The sequence below is a fragment of the Ranitomeya variabilis genome, chromosome 5 (assembly GCF_051348905.1).
Source record: "Ranitomeya variabilis isolate aRanVar5 chromosome 5, aRanVar5.hap1, whole genome shotgun sequence".
In the NCBI taxonomy this organism is placed as follows: Eukaryota; Metazoa; Chordata; class Amphibia; order Anura; family Dendrobatidae; genus Ranitomeya; species Ranitomeya variabilis.
Window position 1 is genome coordinate 270,127,100 of NC_135236.1, and position 27,081 is coordinate 270,154,180.

General features: G+C 42.1%; 2 protein-coding genes across 3 annotated transcripts in view; one reads left to right on the forward strand and one right to left on the reverse strand.

Annotated features, from left to right (window-relative positions):
• Positions 1 to 1,372: 1,372 nt before the first annotated feature.
• Positions 1,373 to 15,003, forward strand: LOC143775766 (regenerating islet-derived protein 4-like). The gene is made up of 6 exons (XM_077264291.1): positions 1,373 to 1,463; positions 1,799 to 1,863; positions 11,830 to 11,924; positions 12,017 to 12,154; positions 13,591 to 13,705; positions 14,695 to 15,003. Exons 2-6 carry the CDS (start codon positions 1,800 to 1,802, stop codon positions 14,760 to 14,762), a joined length of 480 nt encoding a protein of 159 aa, XP_077120406.1. The 5' UTR covers positions 1,373 to 1,463; position 1,799; the 3' UTR covers positions 14,763 to 15,003.
• A 138-nt stretch (positions 15,004 to 15,141) lies between these two features.
• Positions 15,142 to 27,081, reverse strand: part of CPT1B (carnitine palmitoyltransferase 1B) — a 56,093-nt gene continuing 44,153 nt past the window's right edge. For both annotated transcript variants that reach the window (XM_077264289.1, XM_077264290.1), the window contains exon 19: positions 15,142 to 15,280. In XM_077264289.1, coding sequence (XP_077120404.1) covers positions 15,194 to 15,280 — 87 coding nt within the window. In that variant the 3' untranslated portion in view covers positions 15,142 to 15,193. The remainder of the gene's footprint in view (positions 15,281 to 27,081) is intronic.

A 27,081-nucleotide genomic window follows, 5' to 3' on the forward strand; every position in this document is an offset into this window, starting at 1 on the left:
ACAGGAGTAAGAATAATAGGGTCATTGGTGCCCTGAAAGTTTACTGGCTCTGCTTGAATAGCAAGCCAGTGTGTGCCGCCCCATTATGGCTGTCTGTCCTGGTATGTAGACAGCTGGGGATATCAAAGTACTTGTGAATCCCAATGTACTAGCACTTCACTGGACTCCTACTGTGATTGTTTTCATCTTGTGATTTAAATAAAGCTGTGGCCATTTTGACAACCAAAATAATGCATTTATTCCAGTGTATAGGTTTATTGTAGCTATGGTTGTCTTAAGATGGAGTGGGGATCTGTCCCATATCCAAAAGTCATGAAACTTCAAGGTGAATACAACCCTTTAATGATCATGAGATGGTTTGGTGAATCCTGCCTTGAGCAGGGGGCTGGACACGATGACCCTTGAGATCCATTCCAACTCAAACATTCTATGATCAGTAAAAGTCTATCGTCTGGAACTGGTAACATTATTTGCCCCTAATTTTGTAGTCTTTTCTGATTAAATTTTCCTTGGTGCAGTGGTTTTTGTTAATGGAGGCATGGTGGTATTATTCAGTCACTACCTGGTGGTAATATGTGGCCGTGGTGTGTTTTTTTGTATTTATATCCTGGCATTATTGGTAATATTTATCTTGTACTGGATTTTGTAGCAGTGTGGTGATTGCTGGTATTATTAGCTAAATGACTATTTGTATTCTGTAAGTGTGATAAACAGAGGAAAGACCAGGGGGTTCCAGAATAGGCTTAATTACGTAGAGTTAAAACATGAGTTTTAATGAGAAAAAAAATTTAATTCTAAGAACAAAAATATGCCATAAAAAATGGGGGAGAAGGGGACGTAGACACAGAAGGGGGGGATACATGAGTCTATGCATTTCGGGTCCTAGTGAGATGAATAATTCCTCTCCCCTTCCCTCATTTTCATTCATAATTACCTAGTGTGATAAACACCCTGATTAGCCATAACCCACACATATTTCACTATGACAGCACAGCAAGTGGGTCTGTGTGCTCTGAAATGCTAGGACTGAAATTCAGTCCCAGTCCAGGACTGTGAGGGTGAATAAAGTGGGGTTTTTATATTTAACCAGTGAGAGCCTATGGGGTAAAACATTTAATTTGGGGAAAACCATTTTAACAAAAACCTCAATAACAATTTATATGATCTGTTGAAATAAATGATCATGCTCCAGGAGCATATAACTAATAATAGGACTTGCGTGGTTATATTGATATACTGTATTCTTTGGGTGTGTTTATTGTACAGGTGGGAAGATAATGCCCTCCAATTCACTTTACTATCCATATCCTTATTGCTTGTTCCTGTCCTTGTTACCTGCTCTCCATCTGCCACCTAATGCCACCTTCTAATTAGCACAGGGCACACGGGGGATCATGTGCTTATATAAGGGTCCTGCCTGAAAACCTTACCTCACACTCACCTGGTCTACTTTTCTGAAGCAGGTAAGGATCTATGGGTCAATGGGAATACAGACAGAGGTGGTAAATAGATTAGTGGTCCAGTAGCACCAAAGTCCTGTGATTATAAAACGTTACTATGACATTTATTAATCTCATAGTACGTTTTATGCAGCAATCAGAAGACATTTGGTCTGTTTCCTACTGCACACTACACAAGGCACTTTGTGGAAACATTGCCTGTGCATGCTACCCCTGCTGATGCCTTCATAGATGGCTGGGACACTTTGGGCACCCTGGCTTTATAAGATCTAATATTCATTTCTGCTATATTTTGAAAAAATAACTTCATACACCCCAAACCTTGTTTTTACCACCAGGATGTCATCGTCCATGTACCTTGCCATTCTGGGCTTTTTGGTCCTTGGGGTTTCTCTGTCAGAAGGTGAGTAAAATAAACTAGATAATAGCAACATATCTCAAAATTACACTGATGTTTCAATCTAGAAGGCAGCAGACTTGTGCATAAGCTGCTCTCATGACGGACTCTATTTTTCCCAAAAGAAGGGGCTGCAGTGATGGAACATCTTCATACTAGATATTTATGGTTTATTCAGGGTGCACGCAAGATAGACAAGAGTATTCCTTTCTATGAACATACGAATGCATGAAATCATATATATAATACACGTTGTATTCATACTGTATATTATCTATATCTACAAATCAGGACTAGAGATGAGCGGACCCAAACTTTAACGTTTGGGGTTCGTACCGAGCACTTGGCACCCGGTGCTAAACTCCGCACTTGGACTTCTCCTGGAAGTCCATTTTAATTTTTGGAGTTCCGGGGAAAGTTTGGGAGGAGAGAGGAATAGAGAGAGAAATTTTCAAAGTTTGGGTCACCATACATTTCAATGGGGTTCGGGTTAATGTTCAAGTTTGGGTACACGAACCAAACTTTGGACATAAGGTTTGGTTGGGTACCAGAACCAGAACTTGCATAGGTCCTCTCATCTCTTATCAAAATAGGACTGACCAAACCAGCAGCCATGTAATTATCCCCTTCCTCTGCTGTCTGCATGTAAAGCTTCCTGACACCTGCTGGTAAAAGCTAAACATCTTGCATGTAATGTTCACCTTTCGCCAGAGTGCAGACACTATTACATGCAGATCGTCTCAGGCAGGGTTGGCAAATCATTTTCGCAATAGGCCATGTGAGAGACCATTAGGGTAAGTTCACACAAAGCATTTTTTCAGCGATTTTTTTTTTTTTGCGGCAAAACCTGATCTCTCGGCAGGAAACAAGCTTAAAAAAAAAGCGTGTTTTCCTTGGTTTTTCTTGTTTTTTTTGTGGTGTTTTTTTAAAACTTTTTTTCTTGCTAGATATGTCTCTTGTGTATGCTGATAAAGTTTAGTGTTGAAAAATTCCAATATTCCCAAAAATGCGGTTTGGGCACAAAACGTGCCAAAAACATGTCACCTGTATTTTTGGTGCGTTATTTCAGCGTTTTTTCACCGCCCATTCAAGTCAATGGGTGAAATATGCTGAAAGAAGTGATATGCTCTATGTCCAAAAAGCCATGCAGAGCACAAAATACTGATGACAAAAAAAACAATGTGTGTGCATGAGATTTCTGAAATCTCATAGGCTTTGCTGGTGCTGTAAAAAGCAGCTGAAAATTATATAAAAGCATTTAAAAAACACAACAAAGACATCCAGTGTGAACTTAGCCTTATTGTGGAAGGCCAAACCAATAAGCTATTAATTTTGCTAAATATTGTTATTATATATTTCAAAGAACGTTTTTGGTAAAAATTTTCAGCGTTTTTATTATTTTTTTTTATAGTGACCTGAATGCAGTCAGTTGACTTGCTGCTACTGCTAATATACATGATAAGGTTTATTGTAACATGTATTTTATCTGTAGCAGCCAATCAAAACCAAATTACCTACCGATTTTCATAAAGTTGATAACGACCTGTAAATCATACAACTTATGATATTTAGCCTTAAATAGTGTTAGAAGCATGCGTGGTGCAGATTGATCAATGAGAAGCCTTGGCATCCACAAGATGCAGGCGCACTTCCATTGGAAAATAGTTATTTAAATCAAAAGTTTTTCCATAGATACTGACTTTTCAAAGCAGTTAGCATCTATCTAAAACAAGCGAACACATATAGAAAATTACATTATTATATTTGCTGATAGATCCTCTTTAAGTATATAGTAGTATAGATGCACTTTGACCAACCGCTCCTTCCACACAGTATTATTACCCTACATCCCACACACAATATGATGCCCCCAGCTCATCCCACAAACAGTATGATGCTCCCATAGCCCCCACAAACACATAGGATGATTCACTCAGTCAACCCCCACACAGTATGATGACCCCAAAGCCCCCTAGAACTTCTGACAAAAAAAAACATTCATCTTTCCCCATTCCCTCGATGCGCTGCTCCGCACTCAGGGTCCATACACCAGGTGCAATCTAATGATGTCATTGTTAGAGATGAGCAAATTTGATATGGTCAGGGCTTATTCTGCAAGCTATAGCGCTTACCGAATAAGCTGCAGAGGGAACCCAGCTTCCTGGATCGCTCCGGGTGATCAGCTGTCCAGCACCATACCTAAATTTGTCACAGCTGTGTGACAGTCACGACACAGAGCCAAAAAAACAGGCTCTCCATGCATGCGACACATGCAGCGGTGGAGCAGAACAGCTGATCAGCAGGAGCGATCCAGGAAGCCGAGTTCATTCAGCTTATTCGATAAGCACTATAGCTTTCCCAATAAGCCCTGACCCGTAGTGATGAGCGAGTGTACTCCTTGCTCGGGTTTTCCAGAGCACGCTCGGGTGATCTCCGAGTATTTGTTAGTGTTCGGAGATTAAGTTTTCATCACCTCAGCTGAATGATTTACAGCTACTAGACAGCTTGATTACATGTGAGGATTCCCTAGCAACCAGGCAACCCCCACATGTACTCAGCCTGGCTAATAGCTGTAAATCATTCAGCTGAGGTGATGAAAACTTAATCTCCGAACACTAACAAATACTCGGAGATCACCCGAGCAACGAGTACACTCGCTCATCACTACTGACCCAATCAAATTCGCTCATCTCTAGTCATTGTGCCTACTGCGCAGAGACTCCCACGCACAGACTGAATGGTGGATGACAGCTCTCTCCTCCACCACTGCATTCAAATGAATCTGCATTCTGAGAATTAAAATACTGTTAAAATTAAGATTTTAAGTTGAGGGTGGGTCACATGGTGCAGTACGTCATGATTTCCAACCCTTTGGCTGTCTCAGTCTATGGCCAAACAGGAACAGTGGAAATGTCGGAAATGTTTGCTTGGGTCTGATCTAAGGCTTGTGAAGGGGGGTACAGGGCCTGTTGCTGTGGGCCTGAACTGAGTTATCTTCGCACTGAAACCCCTTTTCTAAAAGAGAGTCAGACAGGTGTAGGGTGTTGCGCTGTGGAGTTCGTTCTTTACTTACTGGTCCTTCAGGAGTACTGGTTATGTCCCCGTCCATGGGACTGGGTCTGGCTGTAGCTTCAGACAAGACGGGAGACCTTGTGGCCGGGTTAACAGGTTCAGCTTTACTGTACAATTCGGTTCCACATGGCTGCAGCATACAGAATAAGGCAGAGTCCCATTTTAGTGGTGTTCCCTTTGTTTTCTTCATCTTCGTCTACATTCTGCCCAACTTGTCCCTAGCCCAACTATTCTTGTTGACCATAGGGACTCTCCTTCTGACATAACAGCTTCCCTGACGACCACCATCCTTCCCTTTCTCTGAGACCCAGCCAACATCTTCGTAACCGGGGGGAAAGAGGTACGACACTCAGTACCTCTTCTGGACCTTAGACGCAAGACTTTCTCGGTGTCCAGATGAAACTTCGGATGTGCCCTCGTGCTGAGAGGAAACGAACTGACAGAACCTGCCCGCCTTTGCTGCATCTACTTTTCTTTGTTAGCACTGTAATGTTTAGCCTTACTTCTACTCACTCACACCTGTCTAGACTCTCTCCTTCTCCAGAACTAGAACTCATACTGTTCTAAACCCTCAAAACACTTTTCTTATAAAACTCCTTTAACCCTTAAAAAAAATGAGCTAATCCCAACACTATTAACTACCTAATTCCCTGTGCTGTGCAAGCTATATTCTTATACCTAATGTGTTCCCCTAGTGGACATACTTCCTGCATTCCCAGGAACGGCATTAAAGCAAAGCCTATAGGAGACCCAAACAACACCAGCCGTAGGAATAAAATCAAACCTTTTATTCACACACAAGAACATATTAAAACATTAAACCGCATCATACAACCCCCTTGAACACATTTGGTCTCCATTTACCCTTTCACCCACTACCCTTTGGTTGCATGTTCAGGATTTTAAATAATTTAGCAGTGGTTTTCATGCCTTACTGGCATGTACACAGGACATTTCTGCAGTATGTGTGGATTTCAGTTGTTGCATTGCAATGTGTAAGATCTGAAGTAACACCAACAGCATAAAGGGACATGCTGCACATTTCAAATTCACAGCACCAGTTAATTTATGTAGTTTATGCATGCGATGCAATATACAGAGCTGTTAAATATAATACACAGAAGAATTTTCATCCAATAAATCTGAACATAAAATCAAATTTAAGAGAATCCAGTGGAAAAAAAATAGTGCAGGATATGCAGCATGTTCTATCTATCTTGAGTATGAACCAGGTAAAGAGTAAGGACCATTCTCACCTTGTTCATGTCCCTGGGTGTATCTGTAATTATACTATAAATGTGGGGAAACTGTCTTGACTGCTGTACTGCAGAGGCTTCCCCTCTCGCTGACACCTCTACCATCCACCTTAAAACCTCGCCACTCTTCCCTGGATCCCTCCCCAATAACAGACAGACCACCGTTTTGAATTAATTTGGCCAAATTGGCCTTTATTAAAACAAACATTACAATAGTAAATAACAAAGGTGAGGGGGCTCTTGGAGCTCCAAAACATAGTGGAAGCATTATAATAAATAAATCATTCAGCATTATCTCCAGCTGTGACCACAGGCTTGGGGGCACCTCTGTTGCCAGAAAGCCTTTTCCATATCACAAACTCTCAGGACCCCACCTTTAAGAGTCACAAAATCCGCCAGGCAATTAACCAAATTTGAACATAACTGGAAGGTTACTATCTACGAAATGTACAACCCCCAGCACAATTTTGCCACCAACTCAGCAATCATTTCCCCTCATCATGCGAGTCACCCCACCAACAGAAGTTCCAGCTCTGCACCTTCTTGAATCCCCAAGGCCCATAAATCAATCCCTATTGCATTCAAGTGCACCCCATCGTTCCAAGACAAATTCCCCTTGCCAGACTCCAAATCCTTGTGTCTTACTACCACACCTCCATTCCTTGCTACAAAACTACCTGCTGCCCTGTTCACCTTTATTCTGGTCTTCTAGATCTTTTCCATGGACCAAGCAGTGTGTCATGCTTTCCTGGGCACTATGTCCGACCACATCGTCCTCATATTCGGATAAGATGCACATGGGTGCAGAAAATCCCAGCACAAGTCCCTAATCAAATCTCTACAGGGTTGAATCTCCAGATCTGTACCCCCAACCAAGCAATACCAGCACATCGGGATAACAATCCAATCATGCGAAATTATGAAAATCCAGTAATACCTGCCGTCAGTTCATACCACGAAATCCAATTCACCCAACTACAACCTCACTTCTAGGAAAGCCTAACTGGCTCCCATTTTTCATACATAAGCCCTCAACACACCCCAATACACAAGAGGCCCCAAAATCCAAACTAGCCATGCTCCGCCTATAGAGAAAAAAGAGGATAGGGAGAGAAGGAGGGGAGGGGTGAAATGGCTGACTATGTATAAAATATATACTTTAATACAACATTAATATCACAATAGCTTCGATCCCCAGGCCTAGCTCGTTCCCCCCTTCACTCCTCTGTCACACCAAATGAGAACGCACGTAAAGCTTATATCTCCTAGATCCCCACCTACCTATTTTTTGTACCACCTCAGCTGGAAGGGCCTAACTTTTCAGCCTCAGTTGTGGCTCTGATTCTGAAAGAATGAGTGAGAGGAGAACCTATTCGCCTCCAGGCCCAAAGATTCCAAGCATATCCTAAAAACTACCATGAACTGATGTCATGACAGAAAAGATCCATTACTGTGTTTCAACAATGGGCCAGTCCGAACCACCCCTAAACGCAAATAATTTTTAAAACACTCCACTAGGCACATCAAGGACCCTTTCAATAAACCCAAAATAATATTTTTTCCCTATCCCATCTGATCTGTTTTGGACAGGCTCACCCAAAAATTTGACAATCACATAGCACCCGTGGTGTAGCTAATGCAGTTGCAGAGGATGCGATCACCCTGTGGTCCATTCTCTGAGGGGCCCACCCAGATCAACATTACTTTTAACTGCACTGTACACGCCGATACAGTTAAACTCTCCATCAGTCTCCCTGCACTGCCACATTGCTGCTAGGGGGCCCGTCATTTGGGGGGCCTGGTGCCAGTGCTTGACACTAGGCCCCTTCCGCCCATCATTGCAAGTTTAACTGTATTGTCGTCCTGGATGCCGATACAGTTGAAATCAATGACGAAAGAGGGAGCGTCATCTTGCTGTCACCCCAATGCTGAGCTGCTGCCGTGTGTCCCTATTACTGATCCTCTTACTAACCCACATAATAATGCCCACCACTGTGCCTCTTACAAAGTATAATGCCCCTTTGGTCCCCCTAGATGGTAAAATATTAATGCCCTGTGCAAGCACCCTAGAAAACTGTATCCACATTTTACTCTAGAAACGAATAATGGCCTGAATGTGCCCATTTGCCAGACACAATACCCTGAGTGACCCTATAACAATTATGCTTGTTAAGCACCCACTTAACCCATTACTTGCCAAATTAAAATTTTTACAAGTACGGATTTTTCAGAAAAGAGCGTCCCAATATTCAATTAAAAATGACAATTACATGATTTCCTATTTTGAAAACATTCATTTTACAAACACAACACAAAAAATTGGAACTAATTATAAAAATTATAAAATCTTAGTTGCTAGAAGCTAAAGATTAGGCGTCCCAAAAAAAGGACATTGGTAGATAATGGGTTAACATTTAATAATGTCCCATGGTTCCCCTATATATAGTTCCTTTCTACATAGCTTGATGCTCCCCACAGCTCCCACATACACAGCATAATGAATACACTGCATGAAGGCACTCAGTAGGCCCCACAATGTATGATGGCCCTCAGTAGCTCCCACCACACTCTATGATGGCCCCTAGTAGCCTCCCCACACGCTGCGCATGCCAATACTGTTTATACTGAGTGGTGGTAACTCCAGGTGGCCCCTCTGAGCTACGCTACTGCTTCTCCTCAAGTTCTTGTCAAGTAAAGAAAGTTTACTTTCGGGTCTGCAATAGTTCATTGGAAAGAGGGGAATTACCTTTGTCGATGAGAGAAGCCGTGGTGGTGGTTATCCCTAAAGCCGACAAGGATCTACAACTACCAGAATCTTATAGACCAATCTCATTGCTGACTGCCGACATTAAGATTTTGGCAAAGGCCTTGGCGAATAGGCTGACTAGGGTTATTGACAGATTGGTTCACCCTGATCAGTCAGGCTTTATGCCCAACAAGTCAACGGCACTCAATTTGAGAAGGTTGTTTTTAAATTTGCAAATCCCTTCCGATAATGTCGGCAAATGAGTTGTGGTCTCCTTGGACGCTCATAAGGCCTTTGACTGTGTGGAGTGGAGGTATTTGTGGACAGTACTGGAACGATTGGGGTTTGGACCTAAATTCATCTCATGGGTGCGATTGTTATACTCTTCTCCAGTGGCCAAAATTAGAGTGAATAACACCTTTTCTGAAACTTTTGCACTGTCTAGGGGTACTAGACAGGGTTGCCCGTTGTCCCCGCTGCTCTTCGCCTTGGCGGTGGAGCCCCTTGCTGCCAAAATTAGAGGATCCCGGGAGGTGAGAGGTTTCCTGTACGGGGATTTAGAAGAAAAAGTGGCGTTATACGCTGATGATATTTTGCTTTTCCTGGAGGATTCTGAAGGGGCCCTAGCTGGGGCGGAGGCCATTATTGAGGAATTTGGGAGATACTCGGGCCTAAGAATCAATTGGGATAAGTCCAATATGATGCTGATTGATGGGGTATATGGAGATAGTGAGTTGTGTGACTCCTCTACTAGGTTGCGGTCAGTGGATAAATTCAAATATCTGGGGATTCAGATTGCTCTCCCTTTGACTGGTTTTGAGGACCTGAACTTGGTACCACTTTTGCAGAAAATACGCACTAAAATCCAGGCGTGGAAAAAGTTACGCTTGTCGGTGATTGGTAGGGTAAATCTTATAAAGATGATTGTGATGCTGCAGCTTCTTTATGTGTTACACAACTCTCCTGTATGGATACCAAGGGGCAGATTTCGGAGGATTAGATCTTTGTTCGGTGAGCTGATTTGGGGTGGGAAAAGTCCTAGATTTAAACAGGAAATTCTACAAAGACCTAAGACGGAGGGTAGGGTGGCATTACCTAATCCATGGCTATACTTTCTGGCATCACAGTGTCAGCACCTTAGAGGTTGGGGTGTGGAGTCGGGTGGGGAACGGATACCCTGTAGTCTGAGGACGTTGATTGGGTCAAGGGTACTGAGTGATGGCCTGGAGGGTGGGCATTTCCGTGAGTTGGGTTCCAAATTTTGTACTATTAGGCTTATTCATAAAGTTTGGGATACAGTAAAGGTCATTAGGGGGGTGAGGGCACTTACCAGGTTCTCACCTATTTGGAACAACTACTTCCTACCAGAATTCAGACAGATGGCGGGATTTCATATCTGGAGGGAGGCAGGCATATCTCGGATTAGCCAAATACTATATCAGGGCAGGATCAGGACTTTTGAGGCATTGCAGGAAGAATTTTTACTGCCAAATTCTGAGCTGTACCAGTATAGCTGCATCTTACATGCGTACCAGGCACAGTGTAAGAGAGGACCTGTGGAGATTCAGGTTGACCTTATGCTGGATTTCACTCTTACAGGGGGAGGCACGAAGGGGGTGATTTCGGGCATATACGAATTTCTTTTATTCTCCTTTTTAGTGGGACATCCTATTAAAGCGAGGGTGAAATGGGAGGCCGACCTGGGGGTGATTGATAACGAATGCTGGGATTCAATTTTGGAGTATGTGCCCAGGATCTCATTGAGTGAGCCTGGGAGGTTGTCACAACTATTTGTCATTCATAGGGCTTACAGAACTCTGAACATGCTATTCAAAGCTGGTCTGAGACCTAATTCAGAGTGCCCCAGGTGCTCGCAGACCGAGGCGGATATCCTCCATATGATGTGGCAGTGCCCCAGGTTGTCCTCCTTTTGGATTGTGGTACTAAATAGGGTGGGGTTGATATATAATTGCTCTCTACCACGGGATCCTTTGGTATGTGTTTTGGGTTATGTAGAAGAGGTTGTAACTGACAATCTGTATAAACTGGCTATTGCTAGACTGCTGTTTATTGCGCGAAAGTTGATTGCCAAGTTCTGGATTAGGGAAGAGCCGTCATCGAGAAGGGACTTTATGACACAAGTGGATCACGTTATTGCTCTGGAGAGGAGTATTTATCTTAAGAGAAACAAGATGGACCTTTTCAGTAAGCTGTGGAATCCTTGGCTCAAATCAGCGTGATTTAAGTGACTTTGTTTCTGTTCTTGGACTTTTTGCCTACTCGGAGGAAATGTTGACGTATTGTCTTCCTTTTTCTGTATGGTTATGTACAACGTAGCAACTTGGGGCGGTTTTTGTCAGGTCTCTAGGGGTGGGGGGGAGGGGAGGTGGGAGTTGGGTTTGGGGTTTAAAAAATTTCTTAAAATGAAAAATACCTTGGTACACTGTTCACAGTGATGTAATTTTCATGTATCACATTTATTGTTTAATAAAAATATCTGATTTTAAAAAAAAGAAAGTTTACTTTCATCTCCAGACCATCTGGTCCATGCCTGCCAAGTACAACGGCAGCACGCAGTCTGCAAAGACGTATCGCTGATATAACATCAGCACACACACCTAGCTAGGACCCTCACTTTCTTGTAGCATGGCACGAATAATGCCGCCTACACACCGTGTTACAGTTTCACAGCCCCTTTTGGCTCCACCCGTGAGGCTACCAGAACCTACTTCTTTTCCTCAGCCATAATACATTGCCATAGACTAGAAATGTGACATACAGTAAGCAGTTGGCTTCCCCCTATATAAAATGTATTATTTTTTTATTATTCTTCTTATTATTTATTTATATAATATTTATTGCTATGTAAAAATTATTTAACACTAATATTTTCTATAGGAGCACCTCGCTCATCATGTCCTTCTGGATGGTTTTTCTACAAATCTCATTGTTATGGATATTTCCGGTTCAGACTGCCCTGGTCTGAGGCTGAGGTGAGAGAAGCGAGCAGAACACCTACATTTATTACAAAGATATTGTATTTTTGTTCTATACATTAATGACCCATAACGTTCATTTCTTGCAGTTTGAGTGTGTCAGCTATGGACATGGTGCACATTTGGCTTCAATCATAGATGACTCAGAAGCATCAATTATTGGAAGTCATGTGGCCGCTTACTCCCCCAAAGTAGATGTCTGGATTGGACTTCATGACCCCGAACAGGTAAAAGTAGCGGACAATGTACATATTGGGTAGCCTCAGCTATAGGAGAGACCCTAAGGTCATGAAATAAATTCTTAAATAGAGAAAAATGAAAAACTCGAGAGCTTAAAGAAGTAAAATGTTCAGCAGCTTTGACTTCCATCATTAATAAAACACAAACGAATTTCAGGTTAATGCTACACTACAACGTTAGCAGGACAAATCTGTATTGTAAATGAGACCAAAATGACAGCATCAAAAATGCAATAAAATCGCAATGAAAAACGCAAGTAACCTAATTTACTTAATAGGTGCAGAAGCAGTGCAGGAAATTTGCACTATGAAAAACTCAACAAATACTCATGATGGGAATGTAGCCTTAAACTAATACCCTGGGCAAAATGTATGAATAATGTTTTAGATGCATTAATTCAGAAAACTCTAAAGAGAGAATCAGTCCATTTCAGTAAACGAATCATACATTTTAAATTAATAATAAAACAGTGGCGCAAAGTGTCACAATTGTAAAAATCCTGCGGCGAAACCAACAATTCCCCACAAAAAAATTGTAAGATAAGAGAAATATTATATATATATACACATGACGTGTATAAAGGTTCGCGCTAGAAAGAACAAGTGTATCCACTAAAAAGCTGTCTGTATAAAGGGTCTGTCGCATACAAATAAAAAATATATAATATGTCGGTCCCAATAAAGCTGCTGCGTGGCTTTGGAAATGATTGTAACTCACCCACTGCAGTAAGGGTAACACAAGGCGGCTGGTGATCCTGTCCTGTTGCAGCAAGTGTCCATCCAAAGGAATTTTCTAGTGTAGTAAGTCCAATAGTAACCCCAAACTTTTGACTGCTCCGGCCGAAAGCAGTCACAGTTCACCGGACAGCAAGTAAAGGCGGTAGTCCAGCTAAACCGACGCCGCGTGTGAAGCGAACAGTGCGCACAGCGACGGTGCAGGACCTGTGTGACGTAACGCTCACGTGACCGCCGCTAGAGTCCGGTGGTAAGTACGGAATGCGGTGAGGACCTCTATCCTACGCGTCGTCGGTTTAGCTGGACTACCGCCTTTACTTGCTGTCCGGTGAACTGTGACTGCTTTCGGCCGGAGCAGTCAAAAGTTTGGGGTTACTATTGGACTTACTACACTAGAAAATTCCTTTGGATGGACACTTGCTGCAACAGGACAGGATCACCAGCCGCCTTGTGTTACCCTTACTGCAGTGGGTGAGTTACAATCATTTCCAAAGCCACGCAGCAGCTTTATTGGGACCGACATATTATATATTTTTTATTTGTATGCGACAGACCCTTTATACAGACAGCTTTTTAGTGGATACACTTGTTCTTTCTAGCGCGAACCTTTATACACGTCATGTGAATCATACATTTTGTTTGCTCGTTTGCTCATCAGATTGTCATATCGACTTTACTTGTTGTTTTAGAACCGTCGCTGGAAATGGAATGATGGATCAGCGTATAACTATCGTTCATGGCAGAATGGAGAGCCTAATAACCTGAATGACGCCGAGTACTGTGGGGAACTGACCATAGAAACAAGTAAGTGATATTGATTGCAGAACAATGGCTGTAATGTCCAATAGAATTTGCTGGTGAGTTCTTGAGAACCCAAGCTGAGAAAAACATTAACTTTGAATACCGAAAACATATTACAGCACCCAAGCACCAAACAAAGGTGAATTGCTAGAATACAAAAAGCATTTTACGTAGTAAGCCTGATCATAGAACAAATAGAAGTATATACTAAAAAAGATTCCTTGATTCCATATGAACGTTTAGAAATAGACTGTTGGATTTATTTTAAAAAAAATGTTACTGAAATATGATAACTAGAGATGAGAAAATCAGCTGAAATTAAAAATTGCCAAAGTTTTATTGAAATGTTTGATTCACCGTGAAATTCTGTGTTGTAAAAGCCTCTAATTACGCAGCAAAGATATATATCTTGGTGCCGTGTTAGCCAGTGGATAGAAAAATATTTAGAATTGAGAGTCCTCAGTGGTTGATACCTTTTAATGGCTAACTGAAAAGAAGGTAACAAATTGCAAGCTTTCGAGACTACTCAGGTCTCTTCATCAGGCATAGACTAATAGAAATTCTGAAGAATCACATATTTATGCACAACACAGCACAGAAAATGGCATAGATAAGACAGGTGACATGAAGCAGAATTATCATTATGTGAGTGATAAACTGTTTACCGATAACCGAATTGACAAGCTACGGATTAAAAAAATGCTTTGATGGTTCAAATCTGGAACAAAAGAATAAGCAGAATGTGGATGAGTTTTCAGGAATCTAATTTATTTTGATAGTACTGTAAAACACTGGCGAGTGGGGGGTTCCGCAGCAAAAATGCACCATGTGAACAAGCTCTTAAACAGAATCCTAGACTAGTGGAAAAATGGCATTTGGCTAACGCGCCACATTAAGGATATGGCACTCCATTTGTTTGAGGACCAGCATTCTATACACAACATAAAAGTATTATTGGCCACGAATATTCATATTTCTTTCTTTGTTCGCAGGTTTCCACCAGTGGAATGACGCCCCGTGTAAAGAACAAAACCACTTTGTGTGCAAATACAAACCGTAAGAGCATGATCATACTCTGGGAAATGCCAGGAAGCGGGCACAATATGTCCTTTCACACGCACGCTGGAAATCAGAATAAAATATCTTTACCCAAATCAATGGTGTTCAGTAATTGCTTAATTACTGCTGCAATATGGGGTTTACTGGGAATTTTCCAACATGAATTATTGTACATCTGTAGAAAGAACAAGCAATGGTATTTGGTGGTTTGGCATAATAAAATTTATTTACATACATTCAAATTTTTTTTTTTATTCGAGTGCAGATAATAGCCATATATATATTGATTGACCATGTGGCAGCATCCTATCATCAGTAACACAAGACGTTGGCATAATTGCTTTCTCTATAACAAGTAGATTAGGCATGGAGGGAGCAAAAAATAATGCGGGTTCTGTGATGTGTCCTGTGATCCTGTACAGTGGCTGGGTGTCAGCGTTCACCACGAGGTGGGACAGTGAGGAGCTCAGCCAAATCACGCATGGACTGACAGATTCTTTGACCAAAACGGTGGGAGTTCTGAAGGAAGACAAATCAAAAGGAGTCTAATTTAGCAGCAGAAAACGAGCTTACATCCTCCTGAAGTTCCAGCGGGCACTTTATGACCAAATGTTAATCACCTCATCAATATAATGCACTGCAATTTACAGCAATTATTGCTTAGCCTATATTTCTAAGCTATACTGTTACTAGCCAAGGGAATTTGACGCTACTTCTTACTTTTTCTTTTTTAATTGTTTGCACTTAAGTAGCGAGTTTAGAGGACATATATAAAGAATACTGTATATCAGAATGTTAATAGGCAATAGTATCATGCAGGAAAATCCACTGTACTCCCAGCAAGCCTCACCTGCCTCATACTAATATTCAGTTCCATGAGGTAATCCTGACCAGTGATGATGCCACAAGAGGGACACCTGGTCTGACGGATTCTGCTGCCCACCTAGTAATATGCGGTGGAGGCAGTTATATTTGCACAGACAATTCTCACCACAGGGAACACTTGCCAAACAACGTTTTAGGACAAAACCATATGTCCACCTAGTCAAGGCTCTAGTATGTCAAAATGGACCTGTCATCTCTCCGAACATCTTTTTTTTTGTGTGTCATTCTTCGGCAGTTCCCCTTAGAAATGTATGAATACATTGACATTGCGCTATACCACTGGCCTTGTGAAAGAGCTGCGTCACCGCACAGTCTGACTTTGCCAAGCAATTGCCAATTTCTTTATACATCTGTAGGGGGAATAGCAGAGGAACAGCACAATGTAACGCTCTAACAGACAGGTCCTAAGAGAAACAGGTCCCCTAGTGAGTCAATGCTAACAACTGCTCAGAATATCACTATTAGAATAGTTTAGAATTGTTTTCCAGAAGTTTACTGAGGTAATTTTGTCACCAGGTTTTTGCTACCGCATCTAACTGCAACAACATAGGGACAGAGACCCAGATTTCAGCGATGTATCACTTACTGTGCTTTTGCTGCAGTTCTTATAAAATCAGTGTTTTATCTTCTGCAGATCTAGCTGTTCTCTAAATGCTGAGCTCTGTATAACCCCGCCCACACTACCGCTTTCTGCCCACATACAGTATACACATAAAGCTACATCATACTGCTCTCAGCTAAGGTGGCAAAAATCTGGTGACAGATTCTATTTAAAGGCATTGTGTATTAATGGATTATTCTTAGGCTAGGTGATCAATATCAAATCAATGGGGACTGACACCTCCGCTGATCAGCTATCCTTACTTGGGTGTCTATAGGATGTTATCAGTGTACAGAGCAGAACACCACCATTTTACACACGGTTAAGTGCATTTTTATGAGAACTGCAATTCAGCTCCTATGCAAAGGAAAAGCCATCGACATGAAAGCAATGGAGAGCCCCTTTAAGCTTTCCTTTAAGGAATTATTTACTTTGTTCATATTCCTGATCTCATAGCATACAGCTGCATTTATGTGTCTAACGCAATTGTAATATTTAGCTGTCTAACTTACACTCAACTCCGTTCCATCAGGACATTTAAACCCTGTCATTATGGGCAGCTGTGGCGGATGGTCTGCAAACTGACTGCCAGTGTAGCACATACCCTCCTATATAAATAAAATAATTAAAGAAATGCTATTGGATCTGTAAAGCCACATTTTTTCATTTTGATTTTTGGAGTGCTGCCTGTTTTTTTCTGATTATATAAACTACATATATATATATATATATACTGTGTGTATATATATATATATATATATATATATATATATATATATATATATATATATATATATATATATATATATATATATATATATATATATATCTCCTGGTAGTTCTCAGACTCCTTCCTTCCCATCTAGTTTTCTCTTTCTTGTACTTTTGTATATTCACTCAAGAAGCTCAAAGAAATTCTATAGGCACAATTGACCAGGCATCCTGGACACCTCTGGTGCTTACTAGGCCCTGTGACATCATGGCACTGAATGAGGCTTAGTCATAGTCAATAGGCCTCATGGGTCGTCATGATATGAGTCAATGCCAGGTCAAGGATGACGGCCATAGAAGTGAACACCGGCTGCAATAAATCTGGAGCACGGCAACATGTATATATATACACTGTGTATATTGGCTCAGTGTTTAGCACTGTAGCCCTGCAGCTCTGGGGTGCAGAGTTCAAATCGCACCGCATACAACATCTGCAAGGAGTTTGTATGTTCTCCCCGTGTTTGCGTCAGTTTCCTTTGGGTATTCTGGTTTCCTCCCACATTCCTAATACATATTGATAAGGTACTAAAATTGTGAGCCCCAGTGGGGACAGTTCTGATGATGTCTGTGAAGCACTGTGGAATTAATGGAGCTATATAAGTTAGTAAAATATATTCCCAGGGAATCTATTATTACGTTCACATTTGCGTTGTGAGCCGCAGCATCGGCGACGCAACGCACAACGCAGGAACAACGCATGCACAACGCTGCGTTTTGCGACGCATGCGTTCTAGTTTTGAACACAAAAAAAATGCATCATGCTGCGTCCTCTGCGCCATGACGCTTGCGCCAAACAGGATGCATGCGTCCCAAAACGCAACGCATGTCCATGCGCCCCCATGTTAAATATAGGGGCGCATGATGCATGCGGCGACGCTGCGGCGCACAACGCAAATGTGAACGTAGCATTAGACATAAGTTCTGCCTTACTTTATGTAAGAAAGTTATACAGAGGATGAGTTATTACAAAAATTATCTACATAGGTCTAAAACTCTTCTGTCTCACACTATCTGTACTATCTGTGACTACTCTATACAGAACCTCCAGTGTGTCCAATGAGATGTAGCTTTAGAAAGAGCTGACATGTAGAAAAATCACAAGCAGGAGGCAGGAAACACAGGCTGAAGATACACCAGAATACTCTGAGACTCCCTTACATAGGACATAGTGTAGGTGGAGTATAATGAGACTGTCAGCTATATAAAGCCAGTGACACTGTAGTAAATGTTAGCTGCATTACAGTGACCATATCTGTAGGTGCAAAAGGAACAAAGATGACAGATAACTCAGAAATGTCACATCAATTAAAAGAGTAATACACATTGCACATACAAGAGTCACAGCAAGCTATTTTTATGTTGCTTTAAAACATCACTGACTTTCTCTTAATCTTTTTTATGTCCGGGAGGTATAGTTTACACTGCAAAAATTGCTACATAACACAGTAGTTCAAGTATGACAAAAGAGATGAATTGTATTTAATGTGCAATATTTTATGGGATATACTTGATGTGTAATATGTAATTATTTAAAATGTTAAGCACTTTTTATCTTTTTGTTACCTGCTTTCAGGATCAGATAATAAAATTATTTTTGCAAATTTTAATCTACTATTTAATCACTTTCTACTGACATTTGACTATTCAGATTTTTACTTTTTCAAAGACAAAAATATCAAGGTTCCTGTTGGTCAAAATTAAGCAGAGATCCTAAAAACCATAAGGAATTGATAAAGAAATACACTATATATTGAAAAAATTCATATTTAATTGCATTTAATTAACAAACACACAAGTAATATATTTAATTTTTTAGGGGTAATTTTTTTATACATTTTGCTACTTTTACACAATACTTTTAAAACCCTGTTTTATTTACAATTTTTACAATTATCACTATATAGGATAAACACTATGATTTTGTGGCAATTTTTTGTGGGGGTTTTTTTTTTTAATCATTTTATTTTGTTGTTTTCTTTTTACTTTGAAATTGTCTTCAGCTTTTCACTGGTGGGTCCTAATAGGTTCAAAAACATGGCAGACCGGTAGCCTTTGTTAAAGGGAATGTCCACGCTAGTGGGAAAACTCTTCTGAATCCTCGCACGCTGTTAGAATTATTTGATGTCGTGGCCGAGAGCGGATGGACATGTAACCGAAAGTTTGTGATTTTCTTACTTCCAGCCACATTCTTACTAGACTTACTCAATTCTCATTCGATTATCTTGTATTTAGTGGATCGAAGCATGTTTTGTCTACAAGTGACCACAAGTATTTTAATCGAATACTTGTAGTCATGTAACACCTGTTCTCAGCAGACACTGGAAAATCCTGACAGCGTGCATTGCACTGTAAGGATTCAGATGTCTGCACTCAACTAGAATGACTACAGACTTTCACCACAAGACTAGACAACCCATTTAAGCCCCTATGCTGCCAAAGCTACATAAATGCAATGTGGAGGCAACTGAGTAATGCTTTCCCTTGTCATTTCCAACCTGTATATTTACAGTACTTGGTGTTAAATGTACTGCATATTTCATAATGGGTTAAAACAATTTCTATCTCATTAGCTAAGAATGTCTTAATAATGGTTAATCGCAGCAAGTTGTATTTGCACTTTCTGATCGTGGCTTGTAAACTACTGCCAATTGGAAACATACAAGCCGAACGATAGTGCTCATTTCGACAGGCCAACTAGAACTCTATGTGCTCTGAATGATCATTAATATGATCACTAAGGATGCACAGAATATCACCGGTATCAGCAGAACATGTCCTGTTAATAAGAGTCGATGTGCGGCCTACAATGATGATATTAATACCGACATGAAAAATCCACTCACCCAACGGATACTTTTTTTCTCGTTTATTGGGCGGTTGTCAGCTTGTTTACAAAAGGTGATAATCACCCACTAATGATCTAATGAACACTCGATTCACTTTTATTGTCTCATCTAAACTTGTCATAAGAATCTGATAGTCTCTTATAAAAAAGACTGACAGTTATCATTTACCGAGCTGAACAAGTGTAAGAAAACACAATTCTAATTTTCAAACATATGACAATTTTTAAGTTTAAGTCATATCAAAAATCCCTTAAATTCTAGATAGCACTTCACTTTAAACACAGTTTTGGTCTGCTTTCATTGTATTTCACACCACAATAGTTGGAAACAAATATTAAAAAGGAATCTGTCACCTCATTCATGGTGACCAAATCACAGCCAGAGACTTCCCAGGACTTCTGCTGGTGATTCACAAGTTTCTTCCATAGCAAGAGACATGTCAATCACCTAATGTGGTGCTGAGAGAAGCCAGCTGAGCGTGGTGCCAGACTAAGAATGTCTCCAGCTATGTTTCCCATGTGGATCTTTAAAGCATTTTATCTGTGAAACAACAGAGCATTTCAGAGAAAAATATATCTAGCTACAATCATGCAGAAAGGATGTGATTCATGCTGTCCACAGTTTGGGCAGCATTGATCTGTGGCACCCCAGGAGTTCGGGTACCACAGTAGTGCTGCCTTCCTCTCAGGGAGGGTAGTGTTATGTCTGGAAACAAGTGAGATTCCCTTTGGCAGGTTATCACACACACAACACCTTCTGAATCCAGGCCAGGAGGGGAGCTCAAAACCCTGTTTTAGGGCAGCTTCCCTGGATAAAGATCCTGGTTTGGAGGAGCTAGGTTAGTCTGTGTGCGAGGACAGACAGGGACGAAGCACAGTGGAGATACAGGACTCCAGGAGGGGACTAGGAAGGCCTCCAGGGAGTCAGAGCGCAGTATCTGGGTATCGGGAGCCCGAGGCTTTTGTGGACTATAAGACACAGAGCAGAACCGGAGGGCATTGAATTACATGGACTTTGGCCATATTTACCTGTGGCACAGCAGCATCTTGGAGAATGGAGTCACCGTGAAAAGACCCCAGTAAGCACGGCTTAGCAAGCTGCGTGCCATACAGGTACCTGTCCCTGGACAGGAGAACGAATAAGGACTTTGCTTAGGACACTTAGTGGCAGCAGGGATCTTCTGTCATCCACAAGTAAACATGGTAAAGACTTACAACTTGTCTCCTCTCATTTATTCACCGGGTATACCATCTACGCCCCACACCATAGGACCACGCTTCACCTGTGGTAAGTGTAACATCTGTGCTGCCACAACATCCCCCAGGGGACCCCTTTAATGCAGTGTCGGTCCTACTACTGACCGAACTCCACAGGTGGCGTCACAACAAACTTTAAACATTTTCCCCTTTAAGGCTGAGGCCCAGGGCCACGGACCGGGTCGCAGCCACCGTGACATCCCCCTTGCGACCGGACCCGGTACTGAGTACCCCACTGCCCCGTGGGCGACTCATATCAGATGATAGATCCTCTTTAAGACAAATTCCACTGATTTAACAAGGATTCTTTATTGTTCATTAATGTACCAGTTGTTGTCCATTCTGCTAATAAATTCCTGTGCCATTTTCGTTTGCTAGGATTAGCACTTCATACAAAGTTTTAATGGAGAGGATCTTCAGAAAATGATGTAATAAGTCAGGAGTCTATGTTAAATGTGTTACAAATAAAAGTTATAATTTTGTTATTTTCTATTTAACTGTATTAAAAAAAAAAAACACAGAAATCTTTCAATGTTCACAGTAGCCACAATGTCTAATATTAGGTTTATAATTAGAGATGAACGAATATTTCAATGTTTAGTTTACGATCACCGAATTAGCAATATTCCCCAATTTATTTGTTGAATATTCACCAAACGCCATTACAGTCAATGGAAGGCAAAATAAACGCATGCACGACACCTTCAAAGGCCCCAAAAGCTGTCAAAACACATTAAATTAGGGGGAGACACCAGGAAAGTGGCATCAATTAACACACAGTACAAATTGTAGCATTGCACGGCAGCAATCAGCCATGCATGAGGTATCGGGGTCTGGGCCAGCATTTACAGCTTTGAATTGAACGTCAAATTAAGATGAGGTGGGTGAGGGATTGATGTGGGTCTGCTGTGCTGGGAGCCCTGATACCACATGCAAAGCTCAACCTGCTTTCATGTTCAGCCACACTCAGGTGGCTCAAATATCAGTTTCGCAGACTACTATTGTCAGAAAATTCTAAGGATAGTAACACGGGTAGTTGACTCAAAGGTAGTGGAGGTCTGATCGTCTCAGAGGTCTACTGCTACAGGCAACACGCATGAAGAATACCCAACCAGGAGTCTACAGATTTACAAAAAATAGTGGCAGATACCACCAAAGTGGCATCAATTTCACAAGAGTAGAAATAATATAATGGACAATGATATCTCTTTCACCTCAGCCAACTCAGCAGATGGAGAGACCCAATCAGGACTATCCACAATTCCAAAAATTATTGGCAGACATTACCAAAGTGGCATCAATTTCACAAGAGTAGAAATAGTATAATAGGGTTCGACATCTCATCAACAACAGCCAACCCATCACATGGACACCCAATCAGGAGTGCTCAAATTTTTAAAAATTAGGGCCTGACACCACCAAAGTGGCATCAATTTCACAAGAGTAGAAATAATATAATGGACAATGATATCTCTTTCATCTCAGCCAACTCAGCAGATGGAGAGACCCAATCAGGACTCTCCACATTTCCAAAAATTATTGGCAGACACTACCAACGTGGCATTTTCACAAGAGTAGAAATAGTATAATAGGGATCGATATCTCTTCCACTACAGCCAACCCATCACATGGATATCCAAGCAGGAGGGTTGACATTTCCAAAAATTAGGGCCTGACACCACTGAAGTGGCATCAATTTCACCAGAGTAGAAATAATATAATAGGGACCAACACATTTTCCAATCAGGAGTTCAAATTTAAAAAAATGAGGACCTGACACCACCGAAGTGGCCTAAATTTCACAAGAGTAGAAATAGTATAATAGGGACCGACACGTCTTCCACTTCAGCCAACTCAGCACATGGGGATCAACCATGACTGTTCACAATTTCCACAAATTCGTGTTAACATCTGCAGCAGCAGCAACAGCAGGCACAGAAGTGACACTATAGAAATCACAGAGTGCAATTACGCGAGATTAATGCAGCACACTAAAAAATGCAACATGGCCTAGTTTGTACTGTCTGCGATTGGGGTGCAAAAGTCCTTGGAGGTCCATGACTTCTTCATCTTGATTAAAATGAGGTGGTCTACACTTTCAGGGGATAGCCAGCTGCGCTTATCCGTCAGGACACCACCAGCAGTGCTGAAGACACGTTCTGAGAGAACGCTGGATTCAGGGCATGATAAAAACTCCAAGCTGTGAGAGGCAAGCTCAGGCCACTCATCCATTTTTGAAGACCAAAATGACAAAATGGTCCAAAACCTGATGGTATTGATATTCAGTTCTAGATACCCCTGCACCATCTACTCCATTCGTTCACCACGTGTAAGACTTGGACTCTGTTCTGCTGATGCATGAGCTGGTGTACAAAATGTGTCAAAGAACTCACTGAATTGCTTCTTCCACTTACACTACTGCAGCTGCTGCTGCTCCTGCTGCTGATGTTTTGGTGTTGACGAATTGACGTGCCGGAGGTTTGAAGGCTGGAGCTCCAATGCACACTGCGTGCCTCACTGCTGTCTTAAGGAAAACCTATCTTACTTGTGTAAAATCGTGTTTCGATACTCCAGCATTCTTGGGTCCCTTTCTAGGGAGGGAAGCATCTGGCAAAATTTGGTCTTATTATGTGTATCTAACAGAATGGAAACCCAGTAGTTAGCACTATTTTGAATCATACCAATACGGGGATCATGTTGCAGACAGTGCAGCAAGAAGGCACTCATATGTCAGGTTCTTCCATGAGGTCCAAGCCCAAGCTCTGTTGGTGGCTGGGTAACACTGATGCTTGTTTCCTCCGTTCCCTCCTGCCAACCACGAACAACAGAGAGGGGATGATTATCCTCTTCATCTCCTGACAGTTGCTCACCCATCACCTCTTCTTCCTCCATTTGTTCCTTGGATCTTGCACCTTCACTAAAGGTACCGTCACATTAAGCGACGCTGCAGCGATATCGACAACGATGCCGATCGCTGCAGCGTCGCTGTGTGGTCGCTGGAGAGCTGTCACACAGACAGCTCTCCAGCGACCAACGATGCCGAAGTCCCCGGGTAACCAGGGTAAACATCGGGTTACTAAGCGCAGGGCCGCGCTTAGTAACCCGATCTTTACCCTGGTTACCATTGTAAATGTAAAAAAAAAAACAGTACATACTCACCTTCTGATGTCCGTCAGGTCCCTGGCCATCTGCTTCCCGCACTGACTGTGAGCGCTGGCCGGCCGTAAAGTAAAAGCAGAGCACAGCGGTGACGTCACCGCTGTGCTGTGCTTTACGGCCGGCCGGCCGGCGCTCACACAGTCAGTGCGGGAAGCAGACGGCCAGGGACCTGACAGACATCAGAAGGTGAGTATGTACTGTTTTTTTTTTACATTTACAATGGTAACCAGGGTAAATATCGGGTTACTAAGCGCGGCCCTGCGCTTAGTAACACGATATTTACCCTGGTTACCATTGTAAAACATTGCTGGCATCGTTGCTTTTGCTGTAAAACACGACGATACACGCCGATCTGACGACCAAATAAAGTTCTGGACTTTCAGCAACGACCAGCGATATCACAGCAGGATCCAGATCGCTGCTGCGTGTCAAACACAACGATATCGCTATCCAGGACACTGCAACGTCACGGATCACTGTCGTTATCATTGCAAAGTCGTTTAGTGTGAAGGTACCTTAACAGCTTGTCTGTTATCACCAGCATCCCTTGATAGCAGTAATCCACTCTCCCTTGGCACCCACTTGTGTGACACAGTCTGGAACTTTGAGACAAGGTTATCCCTTTAGCATCCTCCTCTGCTTCTTCCGCTGGAACCACTACCTCCTCCCGCAGAGTATTCAAAATCTGCTCCAGCATACAGATGACCAGAATAGTGATGCTGGTGACAGCATCATCAGCGCTAACCATCTTAGTAGCAATTTTTAAACTGTGCAGAAGGGTGCAGAGGTCTTAATCTGTGCCCACTCCGTAAATGTGATATATGCCATGTCCGTACTGCGTTGGCCCAGGCTATACAACATGACACGTCAAGGCTCGTTGCTAGCGCCACAGTTGCTGCAATATGTGCAGAGTGGAATTCCACCGTTTCGATACATCGTGTATCAACCTATTAACTGGTATGGACAGAGACCTCTGTATCAATGCAAGTCGATGACCTGAGGGGTGCGAATGGCGGAAGTGAGCACACAGCTTCAGTGCTTTCTGCAGCAGCTCTTCAGGCCAGCATAGGGGCGGAGAAAACGATGTACCACTTGGCTGAGGACGTGAGTCATGCAAGGCACGTGTGTGAGCTTGCCTCGCCGTAGAGCCACCACCAGGTATGCACCGTTATCGGACACGGCCTTCCCTGGACGGCCTTCCCTGGATTGCTGTATCACGTTTGTAAAACCAATTTTTTTTATGTGCAACAGTTCTGCTCACACAACAATTTCACCGCCACAAAATTGCAACATGGAATATGGTGGGCTATATCAAATTTAGCAACAGAAAAAAAATATTTTTTTTAATGTGCGTGAGGTCTGCAGACAGCTTTATATCACCGCCATAAAATTACAATGTGGGATACAGCAGGCTGTATCACGTCTTGCAACAGAAAAGATTATTAATTTTTTTTTATGTGCATGAGCTATGCACACTGTGGAATTTCACCGAGACTAAAATACCAGGTGAGATATGGCATGGTGAATCACATTAGCAACTGCCCCCATTTTTTCATGCACAACAGCTGAAATCACAGAACAATGTCACCACACTACTAAATGACAAGGTGGGATATGGTATGTTGTATCACATTTACCAAGTTAAAAAATAAGATTTAGAACGATCTACTTGTGCATGAAGCACAATAGAAGCAGTGCACAACACACTTGCATGACATGTGCCCTTCTGTCTTTGTCTGTGGACCTCAGTAATGGCACACAAAAAAAAAAATCTGCTGGTAGGTTGATTTCACAGCCATACAGGACACTAGTTAACTAAACTATCTGACTAAGAAACAACCGCCTAGCTAACTGCCTAAAAATCTACCTGCTAACACTGCCAGCATCAGGAGCAGCATCTCTGTACTGTTAAATTGTCAAAATGGTGCTAAAACAAGATGTCCACTCTTTAAATGGAGAGGGACATGTGATTTCAGCAGCCAATGACAAGCCATTGTGCATGTTTCCTGTGCCTTGATCTGCTAGTTGCAATGTGCACACATAAAGTTAGAAGAAAAAAAAATTACTGTTTACAAGCCGATTATAGCTTCTGTCTTGTGCTAGGTTATCTCGGTCTGGAGTGGTGAGCTAGGAGTTGGAGTATCGATTCTGGTGGTGTATTTCCCTTTGTCTTATTTTCTCCTTCCTATATTTGTATTTGTTTTGCCCTGTGCACTTATAGTATATTCCTGAGTGACTACGGCGTGGTGCATATTTTTCCGTTATCCTTGTCTATGCTTACTCTGGGTATTGGTGTATGGTCTTTTCACTGGGTGGTGGGTGGTGGTTTCAGCCTAGGGTTGAAACAGGAGACAGGGTGAGGATGGAGGCCCAGACATGCACACCATCAGTGTAAACTCTGGGAGAGGGTCAGTCAGGGTTTCCCTAGTCTGAGGGAAATCACAGGGGCCCGGGTTATTAGCTCTTGCCTACCTAGGTCTCCCGTGACATTATAAATCGGCCAACATTATTTCCATGGATCCCATGACTTCCATAACCCGCCAGTTGGAGGCGCTGTCCCTACAGGTCACTGAGTTGAGGGGGGTAGTGCAGCAACAGGGACTAGCAGTATCTAATGTGCAAGCCGGAGTGACAGGTAGAGTTGCTGAGACTAAGTTTCCTTTGCCTGAAAAGTTTGCTGGGGAACGCAGTAAATTTGTTACTTTTCGTGAGGCTTGCAAACTGTATTTCCGTATGCGCCCGATCTCCTCAGGTAATGAGGCTCAGCGTGTGGGCCTGGTGTTGTCATTATTAAACGGAGAT